We start from the raw sequence: 23,639 nt of genomic DNA on the forward strand, positions 1-23,639 counted from the left end.
GCGTTGTTTACAAACATGATGTGGAGAAGCAGGTGTGGACAAAGTCAAGAATCACACAACACCAGGTTATAGTCCAACAGGGTTATTTGGAAGCTCTAGCTTTCGGAGCGCTGCTCCTTCATTTAGTAGCCGATGAAGGACCAGGCTTATGAAAGCTAGTGCTTCCAAATAAACTTGCTGAACTATAATGTGGTGTTGTCTGATTTTTTAACTTGGTTACAAATTAAATTTTGTAAACAAAGTCCTAGTTAATTGGAATTTCAAGGTTCATAGAATTAGTCATGATGAAGCTGTAAGATTCTTGTTTAGAATCATAATCAGTCTCACATTGTAGTTGTGACCATTTTCAAGAAGGGAGATACGACTGATTGCAGGAACTACAGAGGGATCTCCCTTCTGTTTGACACAGTCAAGGTATGTCAAAAATCCTCTTTGAACACCTCTTCCCAAGGTTGGAAAAGCTCCTAGCAGAGTCCATCCATCAAGAGACAACGTGGACATGATCTTCAGGGCAAGGCAAAACCAGGCTAATTGCAAAGATACATAGCTTTCTTAAACCTCACAATGGCCCTTTGACTCTGCCAAGCAGGAGAGACTGTTGAATGTGCTCCACAAGTTTTGTTGCCTGCCGAAATTCATCACCATCATCCACTTCCGCAGGACAACACCCAAGCTGTGAACCTGACCAATGGATCCACAATGCGTATGCAACTGAGGCCAAGTAAGGCAGTGTTATCACACCAATGTTTTTCTCCATCTTCCTTACCAGAATACTTCTCCACATCTTCATGAAGCTTTCGACAGGGGTAGAACAAATGTATAGGACAAAACAGGAAACTGTTCAACCTATATCATCTTCAATTCAGAACCAACCCTAGCTCAACCTCTGCCATCAAGCTGCAGAATACTTGTATGTGTGCAAGAACCATTGATGTATTCATAAGTGTTATGAAGATGTAGGTGTGTACTGTACCTTTGAGAGAGAGAGGAAACTATCAAGAACTGACTGAAAGCATAGAGTGTGCTCAACAATTTAGAAATGTAACATTTGATTGAAAAAAATAGCTGGAGTTGCATTGATATGGAACAGAAACAAATTCAAATTTGGCCAATCAGTTTAAATTATGAATAATTAGGATACCAAAATCCAATCGAATTTGAATTTTCTTTCTTTTTTTTTCTTCTTTTCGGAGCGTGGGACATTCCTTTATATTTTTGTTATTATTTAACCCCCCACACTACCACCTAAGTGCGGTAGTGCTTATTTTTTCCCCAGCACCCATGGTGTGTGTGTGTAGGTGTGAGAATTTGAATTTTACTGTGTGGGATGACATCAAACCAATGAAATGATCCAATGTTTTGGGGTAGAAAATCGGACATTTTGAAGTTAGGGGGAAGAACTGCAAAACGCACCAACAAAAACAGACTACTAGCCAAATAGCTCTGTGAAAGGTTCCTGTCCATAAGAAAATTGTGTAGCAGGAGACCAAAGAAAAGATGACCCAGGAAAATCTACAAAGGAGAATCAATGGCTGGTTTTGAAATGTGATTTTTTTTTGTAAATCTTAATTGGGGTTTTTATTTTTACTGGACCAGTATTGTGGAGTGGGAGGTAAAAGATAGGTTTAAGAGAAAGGAGTTGTAAATGGTGGTTTTAATGTTCTCTGTTGGACTTAAAGAATAAAATTGTTAATTTTTACTTTAAATAGTGACATTTGGGATAGTTTTTTGCCTCTCGAAATTTAAAGGATTATGGTGCGAGGGGAGCTTCTCTGTGTGACGGGTTTAAATGAGCAGGTGGGTGTACCTTGTGTCGTAATAATGAGGCATATAGGAAAATGGAGCTTAGGCTAAACATCTTTAAGATAAAGGTCCACACAACACTGCCCCTGGCCCTTAACCACCCCCCACAGTGACTACCTCACTGCTGTTGTGGAGACTATGTCCTGTCTTCACATTAAGAATAACCTGCACCATGTTGTGTGGCACTATCACTGTGCTAGGCAGATTTAGCAATGCAAGAATGGGCATCAATGAGGTGCTGTGGGTCATCAACAGTAGCTGCATTGTACTCCCAATACAATCTACAACCTCATGGCCTGATATAGGCCCCAATCCACCATTACCATCAAGCCAGGGATCAACCCTGGTTCAGTGAAGAGTGCAGGAGGGCATGCCAGGAACAGCATGAGGCATTCCTAAAAATAAGGTGTCAATCTGGTGAAGGACTACTTGTGTGCCAAACAACCTAAGCAGCAAGTGAGCTAAGCGTGGAAACAATCAATGGGTCAGATCCAAGCTCTACAGTCCTGCAACATCCAGTTGTGAATGTTGGTGGAGAATTAAGTAACTCACTGGAGGAGGAGGAGGCTGCACAAGTATCCCGATCTCAATGATGGAATAGTCCAGCAAACCTGTGCAAAAGATAAGGCTGAAGTATTCGCAGCAATCTTCAGCCAGAAATGTCGAGTGGATGATCCATCTTGGCCTCTTCCAGTATTCCCCAGCATCACAGATACCAATCTTCAGCCAATTTAGTTCAGTCAGTGTGATATCAAGAAATGGTTGGAAACTGCACAGGCTGTGGACCCGAACAATGTTCTAGCAATACTGCTGAAAACTTATTCTCTAGAACTTGCCATTCCCCTAGCCAAGCTCCTCCATTAAGTTACAACAATTGCATCTATCCAATGTGGACAATTGCTCAGTTGTGTCTTGTATGTAAAAAACAAGACATCCATTTAACGTGGCCTATTACTGCCTCATCAATCTACTCTCAATCATCAGTAAAGTGATGGAAGGTGTCATCAATAGAGCTATCAGCACGTGGTACTGATCTCATTACAGCTTTTGTTCAGTCATGGACAAAAAGCTGAATACCAGAAGTGAGGTTAGAGTGACAGCCTTTGACATCAAATTGGCACTCAATTGAGTGTGGCATCAAGGAGCCTTACCAAACTAGAATGAGTGGGTATTAGAGGGACAAACTCTGTAATGTTTGGAGTCACACCTGACACATAGGAAGATGGTTTAGTTGTTGGAAGTCAGTCATGTCAGCTCTAGGATATATTTGCAGGAGTTCATCAGGTAGTATCCTAGGCTCAACCATCTTCAGCTGCTTCATAAATGACCTTCCCTCCATTATAAGGTCTGAAGAGGTGGGAGGGGCGGGGGCTTGCTGTGTCTGTATTGTCTGCACTTTTGTATGTAACGGTATTGTCTAATGTACAAATGTCATTGTCACTGTCTTGTCACATGTGGAACTGGGATTTGAGGTTTGTCCTCCTCTCCCTGTAAAATGGTTGAACGGTAGGGTTTGGGGCCTAGCTTTGCTGCTCCTCTCCCTTGTAAAATTGCTGTCTCTTGTGTACAGCTGTTAATGTTTTTTGTAAACTGTTTTGTAATTTGTTTAATAAAATAATATAAGGTCTGAAGTGGGGATGTTTGCAGATGATTGCACAATGTTCATCTCATCAGATATTGAAGCAGTCACTGTTCAAATATATCAAATATGGATCATATCCAAGTTTGGGCTGATGAGTCAAAGAGTGTGGTGCTGGAAAAGCACAGCCAGTCAGGCAGCATCCAAGGAGCAGAGGAATCAGGTAGCATCAGAGGCATCAGGAAGCTTGCAAATGCCAAGCTATGACCAGCACCAATAAAAGACAATCTAATCACCACCGCTTGAAATTCAAAGGTGTTACCATCACTGAATCCCCTATTATCAACATTCTGGGGGTTACCATTGACCAGAAACCCATCTGGCCTCGCCACATAAACATAGTGACCACAAGAGCAGTTCAGAGCCTAGGAATACACTGGTTAGTAATTCATCTCGTGAATCCCTTCTCCATTATCTACAAGTCAGAAGTCTGTTGGAATATTCTCCACCAACAACGCTCAGTCGCAGCAGGTTGTACTATCTAAAGATGCATTATCCCCAGCATTACGTAGGAATCTCACATCTAAGATAGAACAATTTGGAGCGGTAGCATCCAATTAGGAGCATAAATTACATTTGGAGCATCTTCAACAGGGATAGATGAAGGACAAGTAAAAAACAGTGGAAAATGTGTGAAAACTCAAGCACCCCACCCAGCCGGTTCAGCAAAACTCAATGTACCCTAATTGGGACCATGTTTGAAGATCCTGTATTAAACTGTTTAGACACCCCAATGCTCACGTGATTGGAAAATAAGTAAATCAAGGGACTGCCTAAGAGGAAACAGACATTTTCAAAATGGGTTCCTGTGGCCCAACAATGAAAGAGAATACTTTTTTGTTGTTTTTAAATGCAGTTTGCACTTTTGAGGAAATAATGAGATGACCTTTGATAGACATTCTATGAAATAGACTGGATGGATCAAACCAGAACACTGTTTGCTTTCCCATTTAAGGTAAACTTGTATTTCAAGCTCTGTTACCTCGGTGTCAGTTTTGCTTGGTGATAGTCCTCTGTCCTATAAATCAGAAATCTACAGATTCAAGCCTACTCCAGTTTTTAAACAAAATCTTTAGTGCCGTAAATATCTGTTAGCTCCCCTTCAAGCCATTCACCATCCTGACTTCGAAAAAGGTCGTGTTTATTCTGTTCCACTGGGTCAAAATCCTGGAACTTCCTCCCTAATGACGTTTTGGCCAAATGGATTGCAGCAGTTTGAGAAGTCAGTGTCCTGCCATCTTCACTTAGGGCTGAACATAATTTAACAAAAACAGTACTGAGGGAATGTTCTTCTCTTAGAGGTGCTTTCCTTTATTCAGAGCTTGAGATGAGGGCTCTCTCCACTCATGTCAAAGTGGAAGTTTTCATTTGAAGAAATTCACCCCCAATAATTTAATTGGTCATTTGTTTAATTTGCTGTATGTCTGATTTGGCGGCAGAACTTATGTAAAATCAGTTGAGGATGAGTTAATTTCCGTGAGGCGAAAGGGATTGGCCTCAGAGCTATTATCAAAGATTGGAGAAGAACACAGCAATGCTTGTTTTTTGAAGAAATGTTTCGGGCACAGGTAAAGCAGACAAGAAAGACATCCAGAACTAGAGATGGGGAATAGGCAGGAGATTGGAACTAGGAAGCAGAACCAGTGCTGGTACGATGGGCCGAATGGCCTGCCCTGTTACTATTCTGTGCAATCTCGGGTCACACAGTCCTGGGAGAGTGCAGGTGCCGCTCCGTCTTTCAAACTCGAGCTCTTCGAGTAATATGCCTGAACCAGAATCCAGAACAAGGTCTTTTCCGGGACAAAGTTAAAAATCACACCACACCAGGTCATAGTCCAACAGGTTTAATTGGAAGCACACTAGCTTTCGGAGCGACGCTCCTTCATCAGGTGATTGTGGAGGGCTCAATCCTAACACACACAGAATTTATAGCAAACATTTAGTGTGATGTAACTGAAATTATACATTGAAAAATGTGTTGCCCTTTGCACAGCTCCTGTTCACGGAGAGCCTGCCTTCCTTCGTGCCGATCAGGTGACAGGATAATAAACAATAAATTGTTGAGCGGTTCAGAACCCTGACAGCTTGTACTGGGAGCAGGAGACAGCATGAGGGCTCAGCTGAACAAGCTGCTTGCAGTTACAGGGATGCTCCTATTAATTTCCAGCGCGACGGTAAGGAACTACTTTTAAAATAAAAGTACGACTCACAAACCTCAGTAACTCTCATTTCAATCATTTAAAACAACAGGCGGGAAAATGAGTACCCCTTCGACCGAGTAGGATGACAAACTGTAGTTCAACAAGGGTTAACGTCCGGTCAGGTAGGAAACCTCGAACTGCGTCCCAGAAAGTTGCACTTGCAGTTCGGCGGAATATCTGATGCTGGAGATCAGAGTGGAAAACTGTGGCGCTGGAAAAGTATAGCAGGTCTAAGGTCTATAGCTGGATCACGAAGTTTGCAGATGACAAGACGCTTGGTAGTGTAATAGGAGGAAAACTATAGACTACAGGATGGATGCAGAGGGTGCTGGTCTGATGGCACATGGAATTTAATTCTGCAAAATGAGACGTGATGCACTTTGGGAGGATGAACAAGGGCAAGGGAGTACACTATGAATGGTATGACCCTAGGCAGTGCAGACGATCAGAGGGACCAGGTTTACATATCCACAAATCCTGGAAGACAATCGAACAGATAAAACAATAAGATGGTATATTGGAAATTAACCTTTCATTAGTCAAGGCATTGAATACAGAGTTTAAAAAAAAACTATAATGGCACTGTGCAGAAAACACTGGGTGATCAGCTGTGTGCAGCTCTGGTCACCACCTATAAGGGTGTAGTTGTGCTAACAAAGGGGGCAGAGAAGATTTATCAAGTGGTGCCTCAGCTGGAGTGTTTCACCTATGAAGAAAAACTGTATAGGCTGAGGTAATTTAACTTAGAGCAGAGAAAGCTGAGTGTGGGTGTTGGGGCTTCTTGAGGTGAACAGATTTGAGGTGAAGAAACTTTTCTTCCCTCGAAGTAGAGAGATCAATAACCATGGACTTAAGGTAAAAGGACAGGATGTTTAGAGGGGATTTAAGGAGAAATTCTTCTCACTCAAAGGGTGGTGCAATTTGGAAACCCCCTACCTGAAAGTGTAGATGAGGAACCATCACAACACTTAAGTATTTAGAGATTACTAAGCATGGCGTAGCAGGAAAGCATTGATGAATGTTCCAGCAGCCCAAAAGGTTGAAACATCACACTAGGAATGAAGTTAAGGCTTTAGTCTTCCCTGTGTTTGACCATAGAGCTATACAGCATGCAAACAGACCCTTTGGTCCAACTTATCTATGCTGATCTGATATCCTACATAAATCTAGTGCCATTTACCAGCATTTGGCCTATTTCCCTTTAAACCCTTCATTTTCCTATACATATCCAGACACCTTTTAAATATTGTAATTGTACCAGCCTCCGCCACTTCCCCTGTTACAAATAAAAAAAAACAGCTGATGCTGGAATCCATGGTAGACAAGCAGGAGGCTGGAAGAACACAGCAAGTCACGTAGCAGGAGGTAGAGGGGTCCTGAAGAAGGGTTACACGTGAAACGTTGACCTCTCCACCTCCTAACACTGCCTGGCCTGCTGTGTTCTTCCAGCCTTCTACTTGCCCAACACTTCCTCTGGCAGCTCATTCCATACACTCACCACCCTCTGCATGAAAAAGTTGCCCTTTAGGTCTTTTTAAAAAATCTTTCCTCTTCACTTCAAACCTATGCCCTCTAGGTTTGGACTCAACTTACCTCAGGGAAAAATACCTTGGCTATTCTCCCTCATGATTTTACAAACCTCTAAGGTCATCCCTCAGCCTCTGATGCTCCAGCGAAAATAGTCCCAGCCTCTCCCTACAGCTCAAACCGCCTAATCCTGGCAACATCCTTGTAAATCATTTCTGAACCCTTGCAAGTTTCAGAGGAATAAGTTTCCAGAAATTGATAAACGCAAATAGTTAGACTAGAGTTACTGGATGTCTGGACTTGACATGAACATGTACAATTAAGGATGTCGGTTTGCTTGCTGAGCTGGAAGGTTCATTTTCAGATGTTTCGTCACCATACTAGGTAACATCTTCAGTGAGCCTCCGGATGAAGCACTGCTGATGATTCCTGCTTTCTATTTATGTTTCTTTGGGTTGCTGATGTCATTTCCTATGGTCATTTCCTGTGTTTTTTCTCAGGGTGCTAATTTGGGTCCAAGTTAATGTGTTTGTTGATCGAGTTCTGGTTGGAATGCCATGCCTCTAGGAATTCGCCTGCGTGTCTGGCTTGTTCTAGGATGGATGTGTTGTCCCAGTCGAAGTGGTGTCCTTCCTCATCTGTATGTGAGGATACTAGCGAGTGTACCACCGAGAAAAAGAACAGGAAATGATATCACCATAGGAAATCACATCACCATAGGAAATGACCACCATAGGAAATGAGATCACCAATCCAAACATATAAATAGAAAGCAGGAATCATCACCAATGCTTTAGCTGGAGGCTCACTGAAGATGTTACCTAGTACGGTGATGAAATGTCTGAACATGAACCTTCCAGCTCATACAGCAAATGAACATGGCTATTGAACACTTACCTCATCTACCTCCATAACCCTGTATCCCCCTGATAATCAAAAATTAACCTCTACTTTAAACATATCGAAGATTGAGCTTCCAGAGTCCTCTACGGCAGAGAATTCCAAAGGTTCACCATTGTCTGATTAAAATATTCTCAATCCCGGGCCAGACTCTCAAGCAGAGTTAAAAGAAAAATCCTACCTTCAACTATCCGAAATATCCCTTTAAAGTATTCTAAGTTTCAATGAGAACATCTCTCTTTCTTCAGAACCTGAAACATAGGCCCAGACTGCCCAAACTCACTTCACAGGATATGCCTGCTATCATGGGAACAAGTCTGGTGCATCTTGCTTTCAGTCTATGGCAATAATATCCTTTCTGTTAGAGACCAAAACTGCACACAGTACCCCAGAGGCTGTCTAATCAAGCTTTCACACAGTTTAAAATGGAGAAGGGGGAAAAAAAAAGGATGTTTAACAGAACCAAGAGTTGAGGAAGTAAGGTCAAAGAGGTGGAGAAGTTTTAGAAACAGAATTCATGGGACATGTACAATTGAAATCCTAGCCTTCTTTTAAAAAGGAATTTATGTACCTCTTCCCTTCATGAAGTTTTTCTCCCCCTTTATTTTCCATGCCCAGATTGATTAAATCACCAGGGTTAATAGACAAGTTAACCTTGTTAAGTGCTTTGGAGGAGTTGAGGCAAAGCAACATTACTTTATGTACAAAGTCTTATGATGGCCCAAAGACCAACCAGATGAAGACAATTCTCAAACTGGTTCAAAATAAAAAGAACTTTGGATGTTGGAAATAAGAAATCTGAAAAAAAAATTGCTGGAGTCACTGGACTTAAAACATTTACTGTTTTCCCCTCTATAGATGGTGCTACACCTGAGTTTCTCAAACTGGTCCTTTGGATGGAAAGTAAACAGTATGCTGGGTTGCCAAATTTATCATTAGTTGCATGAACTCAATTATATGATTTATTATTTCAACTAGTCAAAATATTGAAAGCTTTCAAGCATGTTCATATGGAAAATGTTTGTTAACCAGAAATCAATATCTGCCAACCAGGAATGTAATATTAAAATCTGATAAATGGTCATAATCTGTTGAATAATTTCCATGATTGCTCAACAAAGTTAATGCAATTACTTGACAGAAAATTAATTTGTAAACAGACAAATTTGCAAATCTCAGTAAAAGGATTAAAAAATTTCCAGTGAAAAAGTTTCTCATGTAGAGTTCATTTGAATAGAATTGAGAGTTGACACTAAAATATGTAAAATACAATTATTTGTAGGTCCAGTTGGTTCCAATTTCTGACAACCAGAAACCATTAGTTCAGCGGATTAAGAGATCAATGCTTTGGCGCTGGATTACTCAGAGACCCATTGGTGCAACTTGCAGGGTGGACTCTGAATGCATCACCAATTACTGTGAAATTCAGGATACGTATGTATTCAAGTACTATTGCCACACTTACTAAATTTTGTTTAGATTAAAAAATTTGTAAAATTCCAAGAAATCGATTTTAACACATTAATAGACATATAATCTACAAAGCATAACTTCAGTAGTATTAACAATGGCAGTTTTGCCATTAATTAATTTTAACACCATGGCAGAAGGTTTAGAGTATGTTTTTAAACTTGGCATCCTCAAGAAAATACAACATGGGAGAAACAAAGAAAATCTTGGGTTACAAAATCTATTTTGTTTGTGGCAGATAGGAAAACCAAAGGTCAAAAACCAATGGACCAACTGGTCTTGTTGATCTCTAGATGTTAATAAGTCACATACTGAAATGTTCAGGCTATACTGTATACGGTTTTATACTTTTTCATATATCTCGGCATTGAAGCTTAATATTGATCTATTAATATTGATTAACTAAAATTTAAAATGGAGTATGAAATCTATCCTTCAAAATCTTACATGCTGGAGTAGTTTAAGGGTTCCAGGAATTAGTTTGTTTATATTTGGAGGTGTTCCTGGATAGTCAAGACTTTGTTTCTTCCTGCCCCCACACAATTTTGACCAATGACCATGAAGGAAAATACTGTATTTCTGCTCAGCAGAGACACAGTACATTACATTTTTCCACTTCAGGCACACTCAGGGCATTGGAATAATATGCATTGAAAGTGAATTGATGGAGTTTGTTAAATTGTATACATTTGCATATTCTAATTTTACATTGGCTGTACTATATCTGCTGCAAGACAAACAGCCTGGTAGCACCAAATTTAAAGATGAAGGAAAACGTTGGTCCTATTGGAATTCTACGAGCGCAGTCAATACTCTATTTGTTGTCACCATCTGAAAGGACAGTGAGATTTGATCCAATTATTGGGATATACAGTGACTCTAATTCATACTCTTCACTCCAGATAGCTGGATTCGCCTGCAGTAGTACACCTGCCAGCCAACTTAAGTCAATAGATACACAAATTCCTACAGCATCGTGAAATACAAGATTGGCTTTAACATCAATCTCATAATTAGGGCTTGAGATATTTGCTGGTCATGCAGGCTTGATGTCAAAATATGACACAAAGCTCGCTAAGGGATAAGGGCGACCCCAAACAAGTCATTGCTTGCTGTATATCATGCAAACTTATAAAATACCCTAAGGCCACCACTTTCCATCTAAATACAGGTGAAATTAACTGAATAATCCAGAGTATGAAAAGAATTGCATGAACAGCTAATTGAAGATAGAGCTCGCAACATGACTCACTGAAATATTTTAGAAGATGCAGATGATCAAGCACAGGGCACAGTCCCTTGCAGGCAAAATAAATCTATCAGCACCCAATTATTTTTATCATAGAATCTCTACACAGCGTGGAATCAGGCCATTTGACTCAGAGTCCACACTGCCCCTCCAAAGAGCAGCCGTCCACCCAGACACACCCCCTACCCTAACCTAGTAGCCCTGCATTTCCCTGGCTAACTCACCTAGCCTGCACATCCCTGGACATCATGGACAATTTAGCTTGGCCAATCCACCTAACCTGTAGATCTTTGGATTGTGGGAAGAAACCAGAGAATGCAGAGGAAACCCACATAGACACAGGGAGAATGTGCAAACTCCACACCGACAGTCGCTCAAGACTGGAAGCAAACCCATATCTCTGGTACTGAGTGCGCCACACAATTCAAATTATTGTCCCCTTTGAAATTTGGTATGACATCTATCCACCAAGTTTGTTTTCATCAAACTTGGTGTTGATGACTGTTCCATACTATCAAATATTTGTACCTCTTCCTTCTCTCAGTTCTTTCAATTAATAACTTTTCTAATGTTTCCTTCCTGGATTAGTATACAAGTGTTCCAATGAAAAGATATTTGAGGTATATACTGAAGCACTGATAACCAACCCTGAGAATATATAGAACAGCTTGGTCGAATAGAGTTGGTTAAAATATGTGAACCAATACAATATGAATGTTTCTTCCCTTGCAGGATTTCACTATGTTCATTACAAACAGTCTCGGCCTAACCCAGTGGACACGAGGCTCCAATCATCGCTATTTTAGAAGTAATCATGTTTTGGAAACGACTCATTTTCACTCTCCTAAAAATGATCTGTGGATGCAAAACCACTTCACTTCCCTGACAGTCAATGAAATCTCTAGCCACAGAAAATGAATACTGGTGTAATAAAGTTACCTGAGGCCACTACAACTAAGCGATTCTAACACATACCATGGATATTGCTGATTTGCCACAACTCACTGGATGATCTTATACAGCAAAAATTGTACAGACATATTTTTGTGATTAAAGTACCACAAATTGAATAGCATACTTTATTAATATTTTGGAAACATTACAATTACACACATTCTGCAATGCCAAACATGGGTCAGTATGTCACAAAATGCTGGAATGAAATGTTTGTGTTGTGCTTATTTTAAAAAAAAACAAAATTATCTAAAACATTTCAATCCATACAAAAAATATATACAAAGTACACTACTTGGCATACAGTGTGAAGCAGAGTAAGACCTGTTCCAAAAAGACAATTATGGTTACTTCCTTGAAAATTTAGATCATGTTTTGGACAGTGCTTAGCATCACATTATTGGCCTGAACACAGAAGGCAGATTTAAGAAATTTAACCATGACATACTAATGGTAAATACAGTTGCTGGGGTGGAGTCAATAGTGGATGTTAACTTGATTATTAACCAAGCTAGTAAACAAGCTAACATGTCATACAAAATATTAATTTGACAGTGTAACTTGGATCCTTAGATTGCTTTATTAAATACACAAATATTTAATAATGAATTGTGGCATACCAAATCACTCTACATTACACTGAATATGCAAGTGGTAATGTGAATAGTAAACTGTCCTGAATGCCACTAGTGGATTCGCCAGAATACAAAACACAGGAATAAGAGGGAGGGGTGTGTAAATAACAATATGTCCTTCCTCATACCTTTTCTATTACATTCTGAATAAAATCTTAAACAGCTGAGCTGATGACGATATCTGGAGCGCATTAAAAGGCAAAGAGTACACAGAGAAACCAACCAAGTCCAAATTCATATGTAGAGATAGAATATTGTTTGGTACTGATATTCTTCATTAATTTGACTACCTTCTTTCTTCCCCCAAATGAAGAAAATATGAATAAAACCATTTTTCCACAGAATTTCATAAATACTTTGATTTTCTTAACTGCAGCAACATAACTCTTTGCCATAATCACAACAGGTGTATTTACAAAATACTTAGCAGTCCATTTGGCAAGTGCAGAAATAAATATAAATGCAGCAAAGGGATGGGAGAGAAAGAAAGAAAAATGTAGGGGTAAGAGTCCTCATCTAAACAAACTAGATCTCTCTAAACAGAAGGAAGGACCCAGCCTGTGACCATTCTCATTAAAGTCAAAATGAGCTAAATTACATATACTTCAATATATACACAAGTAAACTTATTCAAAACCTCAGAGTGCCAAATTCAAAATTGTTATAGCAGTATACTTCATATCACACACAGATCTTAAGCAAAGGCTTGGTTACAAAAGTTCGCCTTTACAAACTGAAGTCATAGCGGTCAACACTGCAGAACTGCATTTAAAAATCATAATCATTACTCAATTTTTTAAAAGCTGCATTTGATACTTGAAGTAGTGTTATATACCAAAGTATAATTTTGCAAGCTCAACCTTGAAAGGTTGTTATTCACGTCAGAGAGAAAGTGAGGGCTGCAGATGCTGGAGATCAGAGCTGAAAATGTGTTGCTGGAAAAGCGCAGCAGGTCAGGCAGCATCCAAGGAACAGGAGAATCGACGTTTCGGGCATAAGCCCTTCTCCTGTTCCTTGGATGCTGCCTGACCTGCTGCGCTTTTCCAGCAACACATTTTCAGCTGTTATTCACGTCAGTAGACTTTAAAATTAAAGGTAACAGACAGTGCTCTGTGAGACTTTGAGACCGATGGTAATTCCAAAAAATGGGGAAGAAAACAAACATGTATCCTTTGCATAGTTTCACTCAACGAGGCTGCAGAAATACTGGCATGAAGTTTCAAGACGATTTCAAAAGGGGTGTCTTTTCTGCCTCGGATGCCTGTTTATGAAAAGAATACATTATAAAAAACACAAGAATAAAAAAAGTGCACATCACTGACCATTCCAACAAATACCTGAAGATAAATGCTTCCTCACTGACATGTCTACTCTCTTTTCTTTCCAAAACTTATGACTTAAAGATAAATCAGTAATTTACATCTTCAACACAACTCACCTCTTAGTTCAGTTCCTTCCCAGGTGATCTCTCCTCCTGCCATCACACATGACCACTTTGCCATCCCAAGTGGCCTCTCTAATCTTAAGACTTGGATCATAAGGTCATACCTGATTTCTTCCTTATATTTCGTACCATTCACACCCCCTTTCTGCATCTCTTCCTGAATAAGCTTTTCAGCAAGTTATTGGCCAATACACTTTAAAACTCCTGTCTGGACTTGTGTTACGCATTCCGCTGTCATTTTAAATCTGTCAATTTGCTCTATCACTCCCTTACCTTCACATTTGAAGTACAGAGATTTATAAAATCATGAGGGCATGGATAGGGTAAATAGACATGGTCTTTTCCCTTGGGTGGGGGAGTCCAGAACTAGAGGGCATAGGTTTAAGGCAAAAGGGGAAAAAGATTTTAAAAACGACCTAAGGCACTATCTTTTCAGAGGATGGTGCACGTCTGGAATGAACTGCCAGAAGTGGTGGACGCTGATACAATTACAACATTTAAAAGGCATCTGGATGGGTACATGAATATGAAGGGTTTAGAGGGATATGGGCCAAATGCTGACAAATGGGACTAGATTTAATATAATTAGGCAGCATGGACGAGTTGTTTCATGCTGTGCATCTGTTTAACTCTCCAGTAAAACACTTATTTTCTCCCATTCTGTTTGATCCTCTGATATGTCTTATCTTTACTTGTCAGGTTTAAGGCATGCAATGGATTTTCTCCATCTCTAACCAGATCTGGCTGGAATCGATCAAACAAAATCAGATGATAAACTGGATATGCCAATATGACTGGAAAAATAAATATAACTGTTTCTTTTCTCCAGCACAAATTGCAAACTTTCCCAACTACAATGAACTCAGATTTCTGTCACCAAAATTCAGCCTGCTCATTTAGCCTGCACCCACACCACCCCCTCATCTCTATCCAAGGCCCCAAAGGATCATTCAAAATTCAGAGATGTATTTGCACACCCTCTAACCTCATTTACTGCATCCATTGCTCTCCTCCATGTCAGAGAGGTAGAGTGCAAACTCATGGAACGGTTCAGGGAACATCTCTGGTCCATAGGCACCAACTAACCCCACCTTTTGGTGGCCAACCATTCCCATTCCAATTCCAACTCCACCTCCCACTCCTCCGATGACATGTTCATTCTGGGCCTCCTCCGCCACCTACTCACTAGAGAAAGAACACCTCATCTTCTGCCTCAGGATCCTAAAATCACACTACCTCAACATTGAATTCACCAGCTTCCAAGTCTCCACCCCAGATCAAACCTCAGTACCGCCCTATCTATCCATGTTCTTTTCCACCGACCTATCACAATCACTTCTACCTGCATCCACCTATCGCCATCCCAGCTAGCTTTCCCCCAGCGCCATCTCCTTTTCCCCTCCCATCCTGAAGAAGGTCCCACCTGAAACGGATTCTCCTTTTCCTCAGATGCTACCTGAATTGCTGTACTTTTTCCAGTGCCACACTATCAACTCCCTTTATCTTTCCCACCAGGTCAATTTTCACTAGCCTTGCTCCTGCTTAGGCACTGAACCCATTTTCTCAGTCTGGATGTTCAAGAGAACCTTGGTGGATTTCACAAGGGAAGTTAATCATTGACGGGACGTTCATCTGATATCTGACCAATATTTTAACGAAGTAGCAAAGAACTCTTGTTGCAATTTTAGATTAATAGTTAACCATTAGCTTAGGAGGTAACCATTATCTTAATCCTCAATTGATGAGCAAGAAACATTCCTCAAAGAACTTGAAAATAATGGGAATATATAAAATGCTTCCAGTGCATGAGAAACATTACGCACTGTACAAGTTAAATTCTTTGCTTCCTTACAATGTAATCTCAAGATCGTTTATTTTCCTCCCTGTTGGATTGTACCCAAAATATATACAGTCATGCTGATGATAGTTTCTTTTGCAACAATGTTACCTCTACTCATTTACATCTCAGTCACAGATGTACAGCACGGATACAGACCCTTCAGTCCAACTCATCCATGCCGACCAGATATCCCAACCCAATCTAGTCCAACCTGCCAGCACCCAGCCCATATCCCTCCAAATCCTTCCTATTCATGTGCCCATCCAGATGCCTTTTAAACATTGCAGTTGTACTAGTCTCCACCACTTTCTCTGGTAGCTCATTTCATACACATACCACCCTCTGAGTGAAAAAGTTGACCCTTAGGTCTCTTTTACATCTTGCCCCTTTCACGCTAAACCATGCCCTCTAGTTCTGGACTCCCCCACCCAGGGAAAAGACCTTGTCTATTTATCCTATCCATGCCCCTCATGATCTTATAAACCTATATAAAGGTCACCCCTCAGCCTCTGACGCTCCAGGGAAAATAGCCCCAGCCTATTCAACCTCTCCTTAGAGGTCAAATGCTCCAATCCAGGCAACATCCTTATAAAATTTTTTCTGAACCATTTCAAGTTTCACAACATCTTTCCGATAGGATGGAGACCAGAACTGCATGCAATATTCCAACAGTGGCCTAACCAATGTCCTGTACAGCCGCAACATGACCTCCTGACTCCTGTACTCAATACTCTGACCTATAAAGGAAAACATACTGAATGCTTTCTTCACTATCCTATCTACCTGCGACGCCACTTTCAAGGAGCTATGAATCTGCACTCCAAGGTCTCTTTGTTCAGCAACATTCCCCAGGATCTTACCATTAAGTGTATAAGTCCTGCTAAGATTTGCTTTCCCAAAATGCAGCACTTCGCATTTATTTAAAGTAAACTCCATCATCCACTTCTCAGCCCATTGGCCCATCTGATCAAGATCCCATTGTAATCTGAGGTAATCCTCTTCGCTGTGTACTACACCTCCAATTTTGGTGTGATCTGCAAAATTACTAATTATACCGCTTACGCTTACATCTAAATCATTTATATAAATGATGAAAAGTAGTGGACCCAGCACCGATCCTTGTGGCACTCCACTGGTCACAGGCCTCCAGTCTGAAATGCAAACCTCCACCACCACCCTCTGTCTTCTACCTTTGAGCCAGTTCTGTATCCAAATGGCTAGTTCTCCCTGTATTTCGTGAGATCTAACCTTGCTAATCAGTCTCCCATGGGAACCCTGTCAAACGCCTTACCGAAGTCCAGATAGATCACGTCCACTGCTCTGCCGTCATCAAACCTCTTTGTTACTTCTTCAAAAACTCAATCAAGTTTGAGAGACATGATTACCCACGCACAAAGCCATGTTGATGACCCCTAATCAGTCCTTGTCTTTCCAAATACACGTACACCATGTTCCTCAGGATTCCCTCCAACAACTTGCCCACCACCGACATCAGGCTCACTGGCCTATAGTTCCCTGGATTGTCCTTACTGCCCTTCTTAAACAGTGGCACATTAGCCAACCTCCAGTCTTCCAGCACCTCACCTGTGACTATCGATGATACAAATATCTCAGCAAGAGGCCCAGCAATCACTTCTCTAGCTTCCCACAGAGTTCTAGGGTACACCTGATCAGGTGCTGGGGATTTATCCACTTTTCTTTTTTTCCCCAAGACATCCAGCACTTCCTCCTCTGTAATATGATCATTTTTCAAGATGTCATCATCTATTTCCCTACATTCTATATCTTCCATGTTCTTTTCCACAGGAAACACTGATGCAAAATACTTGTTCTCTTAAGTAACAAAGCAGCAGCCACAAGCTCTGGGAACGAGCTGCTTTGTTGGTCTGGTGTTCACAAAGTTCCCTTTAACCCTACTCTTTCCATTGCCTTCCTGTTTCCACAGGCAGTGATTAATGTTAGGGTCCAGTTCCATAACTGCCTCAGACACAGTGCCTGAATGGCCTGGCCGTGTTAAGTAGAATCAGAAAAATAACAAAATCAAATCAGGAACTTCTGGTTCATCATGCAGTCCATTCACAGCTGAGTGCCACACTGGGCAATGCATTCACACTACTAGATGTCATTTGCAACAGTGTTTGGTTCCATTGAGCAAAATAGCATACTGAAAATCCAGCTCATCCATCATGTTGGGGCCTGTGTCTAAATGCTACAGATTCATTAATGAATGGAGCCATTTCAGTTAGGAGTAGGTTTAACAAATTATTGAGATGGATTTTTACAGTAACAGTAGTCATGAACACCACACTGACATCTCAGTCTCGTTAAATTCCCACCGATATCACCTCCTTTTTCTCAGATCACTAGTCCAACCATCTGCATTGTCCTCACGTCCAGTATTGAAAAACAGATATAGGGAATAAAATCAGACTTAGGCAGAACAATCCACTGTTTCTGTTCCCTCTGCATCTGATCCCTTTGCGAATGAAAACGGATTAGATTAGATTAGATTACTTAGTGTGGAAACAGGCTCTTCGGCCCAACAAGTCCATACCGACCCGCCGAAGCGCAACCCATCCAGACCCATTCCCCTACATTTACCCCTGCACCTAACACTACGGGCAATTTAGCATGGCCAATTCACCTAACCTGCACATCTTTGGACTGTGGGAGGAAACCGGAGCACCCGGAGGAAACCCACGCAGACACGGGGAGAATGTGCAAACACCACACAGTCAGTCGCCTGAGGCAGGAAATGAACCCGGGTCTCTGGCGCTGTGAGGCAGCAGTGCTAACAACTTTGTCACCTCATAATAGCCAACTGGTCAAGGCAATTTTTGAATCTTCCTCAATAGCTTCCTAATACTCAAATTTTTGACAATTTTGTTCCATTCAACATGCTAATTTTAATTAGCAAAATAAAAATTGTTCATTCAAGGTATCTGGGAATCACTGGAACAGCCAGCATGTATTACCCATTCTGAAATTTGGTTCATTTTAACTCCTGGCCCTTACCCTAATTTTACCTTTGGTCAATTGAGCCTGTGGATCATACAAAGTTGCACAATGCAGATTCTTAAAAAGTAGTGGTGCTCAAATGGCAGAAGAAATTCAAAATTTTTTTGTTTACACTCTTTCAAAAGAAATGCAAAAAAAAAAATTAAACTTCAAGTCCATGGAAGAAGCTACTTGTTTTGTAAATTAAAAACTGTAAACATTAAATAGAAATTCAATAAGTTTGCATTCTGGAATGTTTAGCTAAATCTCCTGTGAAAGTTAAATGTTATCCTATCTTTTCAGAGCATATTTAGCAAGATACGTTATAGATTGGCTAAAAGGACAAAATGTTCAAGTCATAGAAAAATGACAAATATAATAGCTTACAATAACAGTTAAATCAAAAATTTTAAAAAGATGTAATCAATAAGATGGCTCTGTCACCAAACCTCTGCACAAATCCTCCTCCACCACTATTACATTCTGCACACTAAAAATAGCCTGACTTGTGTGTGCTTTTTCAAAAACAAACTGCAACACTGTTCTGAAGTTTATGACTAGGACCTAGGACAAAGATAAAGTAAAGTCAAATATGTGGGGATAAGATGCAACACTCAAAATACATTATTCTCAAATTCTTGAGCTGCTATGGCAGATTTGAAAATGTGCACACTGAAAATTGGCTCATGTCTATGATTAGTAGGCCTGTAGCATCACCAGTAACAATGCCTGAAATCTAAACAATCAAACAATGTTTATTAAATTGGGTCTATTAAGAAATCTAGTGTGTCTTAATACTGTTGTGCCTAGGTGAAATCCTTTTTTTTTGTATTCCCATTACACCATCACATACAGAGCTTTCACTTGGAGAGAGATGTTTGATAATGTCACAGGCAAGTTGACTGAGTCACAAATTCCCTATTTCTCAATGGCTGATGTTGAGAAATTCACTACTGGGATGAGGAAAAGAACATGCCCTTCATCAAAATGCCATCCAAGTTCTGACACCTCAAATTGATATGAGCAACACAGCTTTTTTCCTCCAACTTTAAGGAATAGTGTAATGCAATCAGTCTTTGCTCTGAAAGAGCGCTTTATTAGGCAAGATGAGAATACAAAACTATAATCTTTTCACACAAAAACTGGTGTCAACATAATGGTGCCACAATTAATGCAGATGCGGACATATTAAAAATAGGCATTTGTCTATTTTCTTACATCTGAACAGGTTTTGAACTTTTTATTTTAAATTAGCCACTGAATAGATGGGGGAGGTGTTTGATTGGTTTATTGAATTTTCAGTTAAATGTGCACAAGTTGTGTTTGTTGGGGTTACAATAAAATACTATGTGCAACAAACAGTATGTCATCCATCGGTGGAAATCTAGGCCAGGGCAATCAGCTACGACATTATGAAACTGTGCAAGTACTCACTGATGTTACAGGACCTGCTGTTTTGGCTCAATGATTCAATAGTTACAAAAGGTGGCAATTTGTACAGTGCAGATGCCACCAGATCTGACATTAGCAAATAGCACAAGCCAACAGACTGAAGCAGAAACTCAACTAAAATTAAGAGAAATAATAATTCAAATCAAGTTAATAAAGACCCCATGTACCAAAGATTCATTTTGAATGGAATGCAACCAAGGGATAGCAAAATCAGAGCACTTTTCATCTATATCATGAACACGTACCTCATTAACCTCATTGCGACTAGTGCACACAAGTATGATGAAGATCAAACCAAAGAGAATCCCCAGACCCATTATCATAAATGGAATCACAGTTATTACTTCAGACTGCAGGAGCATTGCGTTCAACTTAGCAGCTGATACATTGTCAATCAAAACACTCTGGAAAAAGAGAAAATAACACAAAGCAAAAAAAGTGAAACAGAAGCAAACAGGAAATAATAATATAATGAACAATGTAATCACAATACAAATATTATCATTCCGAAAAGATCAAAATCACTACTATTCACTGCTACGAACTCAGAATGTTGATTAGCAGGAAACATTAATAATAGAAAAAAAAACAGGGCAAGTTAGAAGAGGGAAGTCACAAGACAGATAAACTTGATGGATAAACTCTTCAGAATGGACAGGAAGGGACAACATTGTGAATGTACTTGTGCTACCAGTCCTGCAGCTTTGGAGGCTTCACCCTCCAGATCCACTTTACATAGCAATGTCTGCAGGGATCAAAATGTGCCCCAACAACAGTCTGCAAACGCAGTCTCGGGTGTTGGAACACAGGTGGGATAAGATTTAGCAAATGGCCATTTAAAAACAAGCTTAGCGGAAAAGGTGAATCAGTGTGAAATTAATCCTGACAGTCTGCAACATCTAGGCCTAACCTCAATCAATTTCTCCCCAAAACTTAAATGGGTTGGTAACCCACAGCTTACAAAGTGCTGTTTCTATGGCATTGCTTTGCTTTGTCACTGGAGAAAAAAGTATTCTATATTGTCCGTACTTTCAGTGTATAAACCACATCAACTCTTGATGAACAGACTCAATACTCAGCATGGCAGTTAGACTGTTACCTTGTCCTCAGAATGGGAGCAGTCAAGATTAAATGATGCATGTTGCAATTTTGAACACCCTTCCACTTCACTCAGTGAAATAATAAATGTGGCCTGGGTCAGAAGTGATTGCAGAGGTGTGAAAGGAAAATCTACTGGAAAACAATTTATTGAGTTTGAAATGTTAGTGGTTACAGAAAGGCACTTGGTTCAGACCAAGGTAAACAGGTATAGTTTCCTTTGTTAAAGAGAAATCATATTTGACCAATCTATTTGAATTATTTGAAGGAGTATGTGGTGTAGATAAAGCAGAACTGAATGAGACACTGTACTTTGAGTTCCAAAAGATAAAATGAAAAATTGCATCAAATGCGTTTTGTATGTTCACAAAGATTACTGAGGCAAATAAAAGCTCAGTGTAGGAGTTAACATTTTGGCATGGATAGACGATTGGTTGGCTGAAAGGAAGTAATTAGAAAACATGAATTGGCCTTTTTCTGGTTGCCAAGGTGTTACAAGTGGTATGCTACAAGCTTCAACTGTTTATAATTTACACAGATGACTTGGATGAAAGGACAGAAGGCTGTCAAATTTCCTGATGATAAAGATAGGTGGAAAGTTAATTGGGAAAAGGTCTTAAGGAGGCTACAATAATAGAGACAGATGAAGGAAGCTGGTAAAGATGTGGCAAATAGAGAAAATGGGAAATTGTTACTTTTGGTAGGTCGGGTGAAATCATCTAAATGTTGTGAAACTGCAGAGCTCAGGAGATGCAGAGGGAATTGGTTGCTCTTGTGCATGAATTGCACAAGATTAATATGCAGAAATGACAAGTAACAAGGAAAAAATTACCACAATAGAATTTAATACAAAAGTAGGAAGGGTATGCTTGAATTTTACAGGGCTCAAGGAAGGATGGTGTGAATTTACAGTCAGAAATGGTTTACTTGACTAATACATCAAATCTGGGGGGGGGGCAGGGCGAGGTTTGGGGAGGGGGGAGGAGAAAAAGAGGTGAAGTGAGGCTGGATAGTTGTGAGAAGAAGAGGAAAAGATTGGAGAGGTTATGCTTATTTTCTACAGTTCTGAAGAGTAAATGGTGTCATGAATGATGCAAGGTCCTGTGTGGTCTTGTCCAGGTAGATGTGGAGCAGCTGTTTATCACTATATTAGTGTTACTCTTTAATACAGATTTTCTCTCCTCAAGAGGGTTAAGTGCTTTTGCAACTCTCTCCACATAATAACAATAGAAACAGAGACTTTGAACATCTTACAGTCCTCAAAGATCTTTCAGGCAGAGGGAGACAGATTCTTGTTAAGCAAGGGGTGAGTGGTCATCAAGGAAAGTCAGGAATGTAGGTTGGAGGTTACAATCAGATCAGTCATTATCTTATTAAATGGCATTCCTGATGAAGGGCTTTTGCCCGAAATGTCGATTTTACTGCTCCTCGGATGCTGCCTGAACTGCTGTGCTTTTCCAGCACCACTAATCTAGAATCTGGTTTCCAGCATCTGCAGTCATTGTTTTTACCTTATAAAATGGCATGGTAGGCTCATGGACCTGAAAGGTCTGCAGGTTCATACTCCTTGAAAGTAGTTACAGGTTGATAGGACAGTGAAGGCGGCGTTTGGTATGCTTTCCTTTATTGGTCAGAGTATCGAGTACAGGAGTTGGGAGGTCATGTTGAAGCTGTACAGGACATTGGTTAGGCCACTGTTGGAATATTGCATGCAATTCTGGTCTCCTTCCTATTGGAAAGATGTTGTGAAACTTGAAAGGGTTCAGAAAAGATTTACAAGGATGTTGGAGCATCTGAGCTACAGGGAGAGGTTGAACAGGCTGGAGCTGTTTTTCCTGGGGCATTGGAGACTGACGGGTGACCTTATAGAGGTTTACAAAATTATGAGGGACATGGATAGGATAAATAGACAAAGTCTATTACTTGGGGTGGGGGAGTCCAGATCTAGAGGGCATAGGTTTAGGGTGAGAGGGGAAAGATATGAAAGAGACCTACGGGGCAACTTTTTCACACAGAGGGTGGTACGTGTAGGGAATGAGCTGCCAGAGGAAGTGGTGGAGGCTGGTACAATTGCAACATTTAAAAGGCATTTGGAGGGTATATGAATAGGAAGGGTTTGGAGGGATATGGGCCGGGTGCTGGCAGGTGGGACTAGATTGGGATATCTGGTCGGCATGGACGGATTGGACTGAAGGATCTGTTTCCATGCTGTACATCTCTATGACTTTATGACCTGCTCTTTGTAAGAAATATATTAGTGCCCTCACATACTGGCAATGATATTTATATCAACCTGAACATTGAGTTTTAATTTGAGCATTAGTCTTACCTCGTTGAGGTACATCACAGGAAATACAAGTGTTTTGACTTTATCAATCTCACTGCAAAAGCAAAGTAGAAAATTTTAGCAATAAACTAGCAGATATTCCT

The 23,639-nt window shown here is 40.3% G+C and overlaps 2 protein-coding genes across 2 annotated transcripts in view; one reads left to right on the forward strand and one right to left on the reverse strand.

Annotated features, from left to right (window-relative positions):
• The first annotated feature begins 5,477 nt into the window (after nt 1-5,477).
• On the forward strand, nt 5,478-11,859 carry LOC122552718 (liver-expressed antimicrobial peptide 2-like). The gene is made up of 3 exons (XM_043695621.2): nt 5,478-5,616; nt 9,353-9,504; nt 11,522-11,859. Exons 1-3 carry the CDS (start codon nt 5,551-5,553, stop codon nt 11,556-11,558), a joined length of 255 nt encoding a protein of 84 aa, XP_043551556.1. The 5' UTR covers nt 5,478-5,550; the 3' UTR covers nt 11,559-11,859.
• The window catches only part of LOC122552707 (lysosome membrane protein 2-like), a 66,166-nt gene continuing 54,381 nt past the window's right edge, over nt 11,855-23,639 (reverse strand). Inside the window, exons 10-12 of the mRNA XM_043695600.2 lie at nt 23,539-23,590; nt 20,357-20,515; nt 11,855-13,639 (exon numbers count right to left, since the gene is read on the reverse strand). Of these exons, the coding sequence (XP_043551535.2) occupies nt 13,598-13,639; nt 20,357-20,515; nt 23,539-23,590 (253 nt within the window). The 3' untranslated portion in view covers nt 11,855-13,597. The remainder of the gene's footprint in view (nt 13,640-20,356; nt 20,516-23,538; nt 23,591-23,639) is intronic.

This window comes from Chiloscyllium plagiosum, unplaced genomic scaffold (assembly GCF_037043375.1).
Source record: "Chiloscyllium plagiosum isolate Xiang-an unplaced genomic scaffold, Cpla_swu_hap1 HiC_scaffold_1, whole genome shotgun sequence".
NCBI lineage: Eukaryota > Metazoa > Chordata > Chondrichthyes > Orectolobiformes > Hemiscylliidae > Chiloscyllium > Chiloscyllium plagiosum.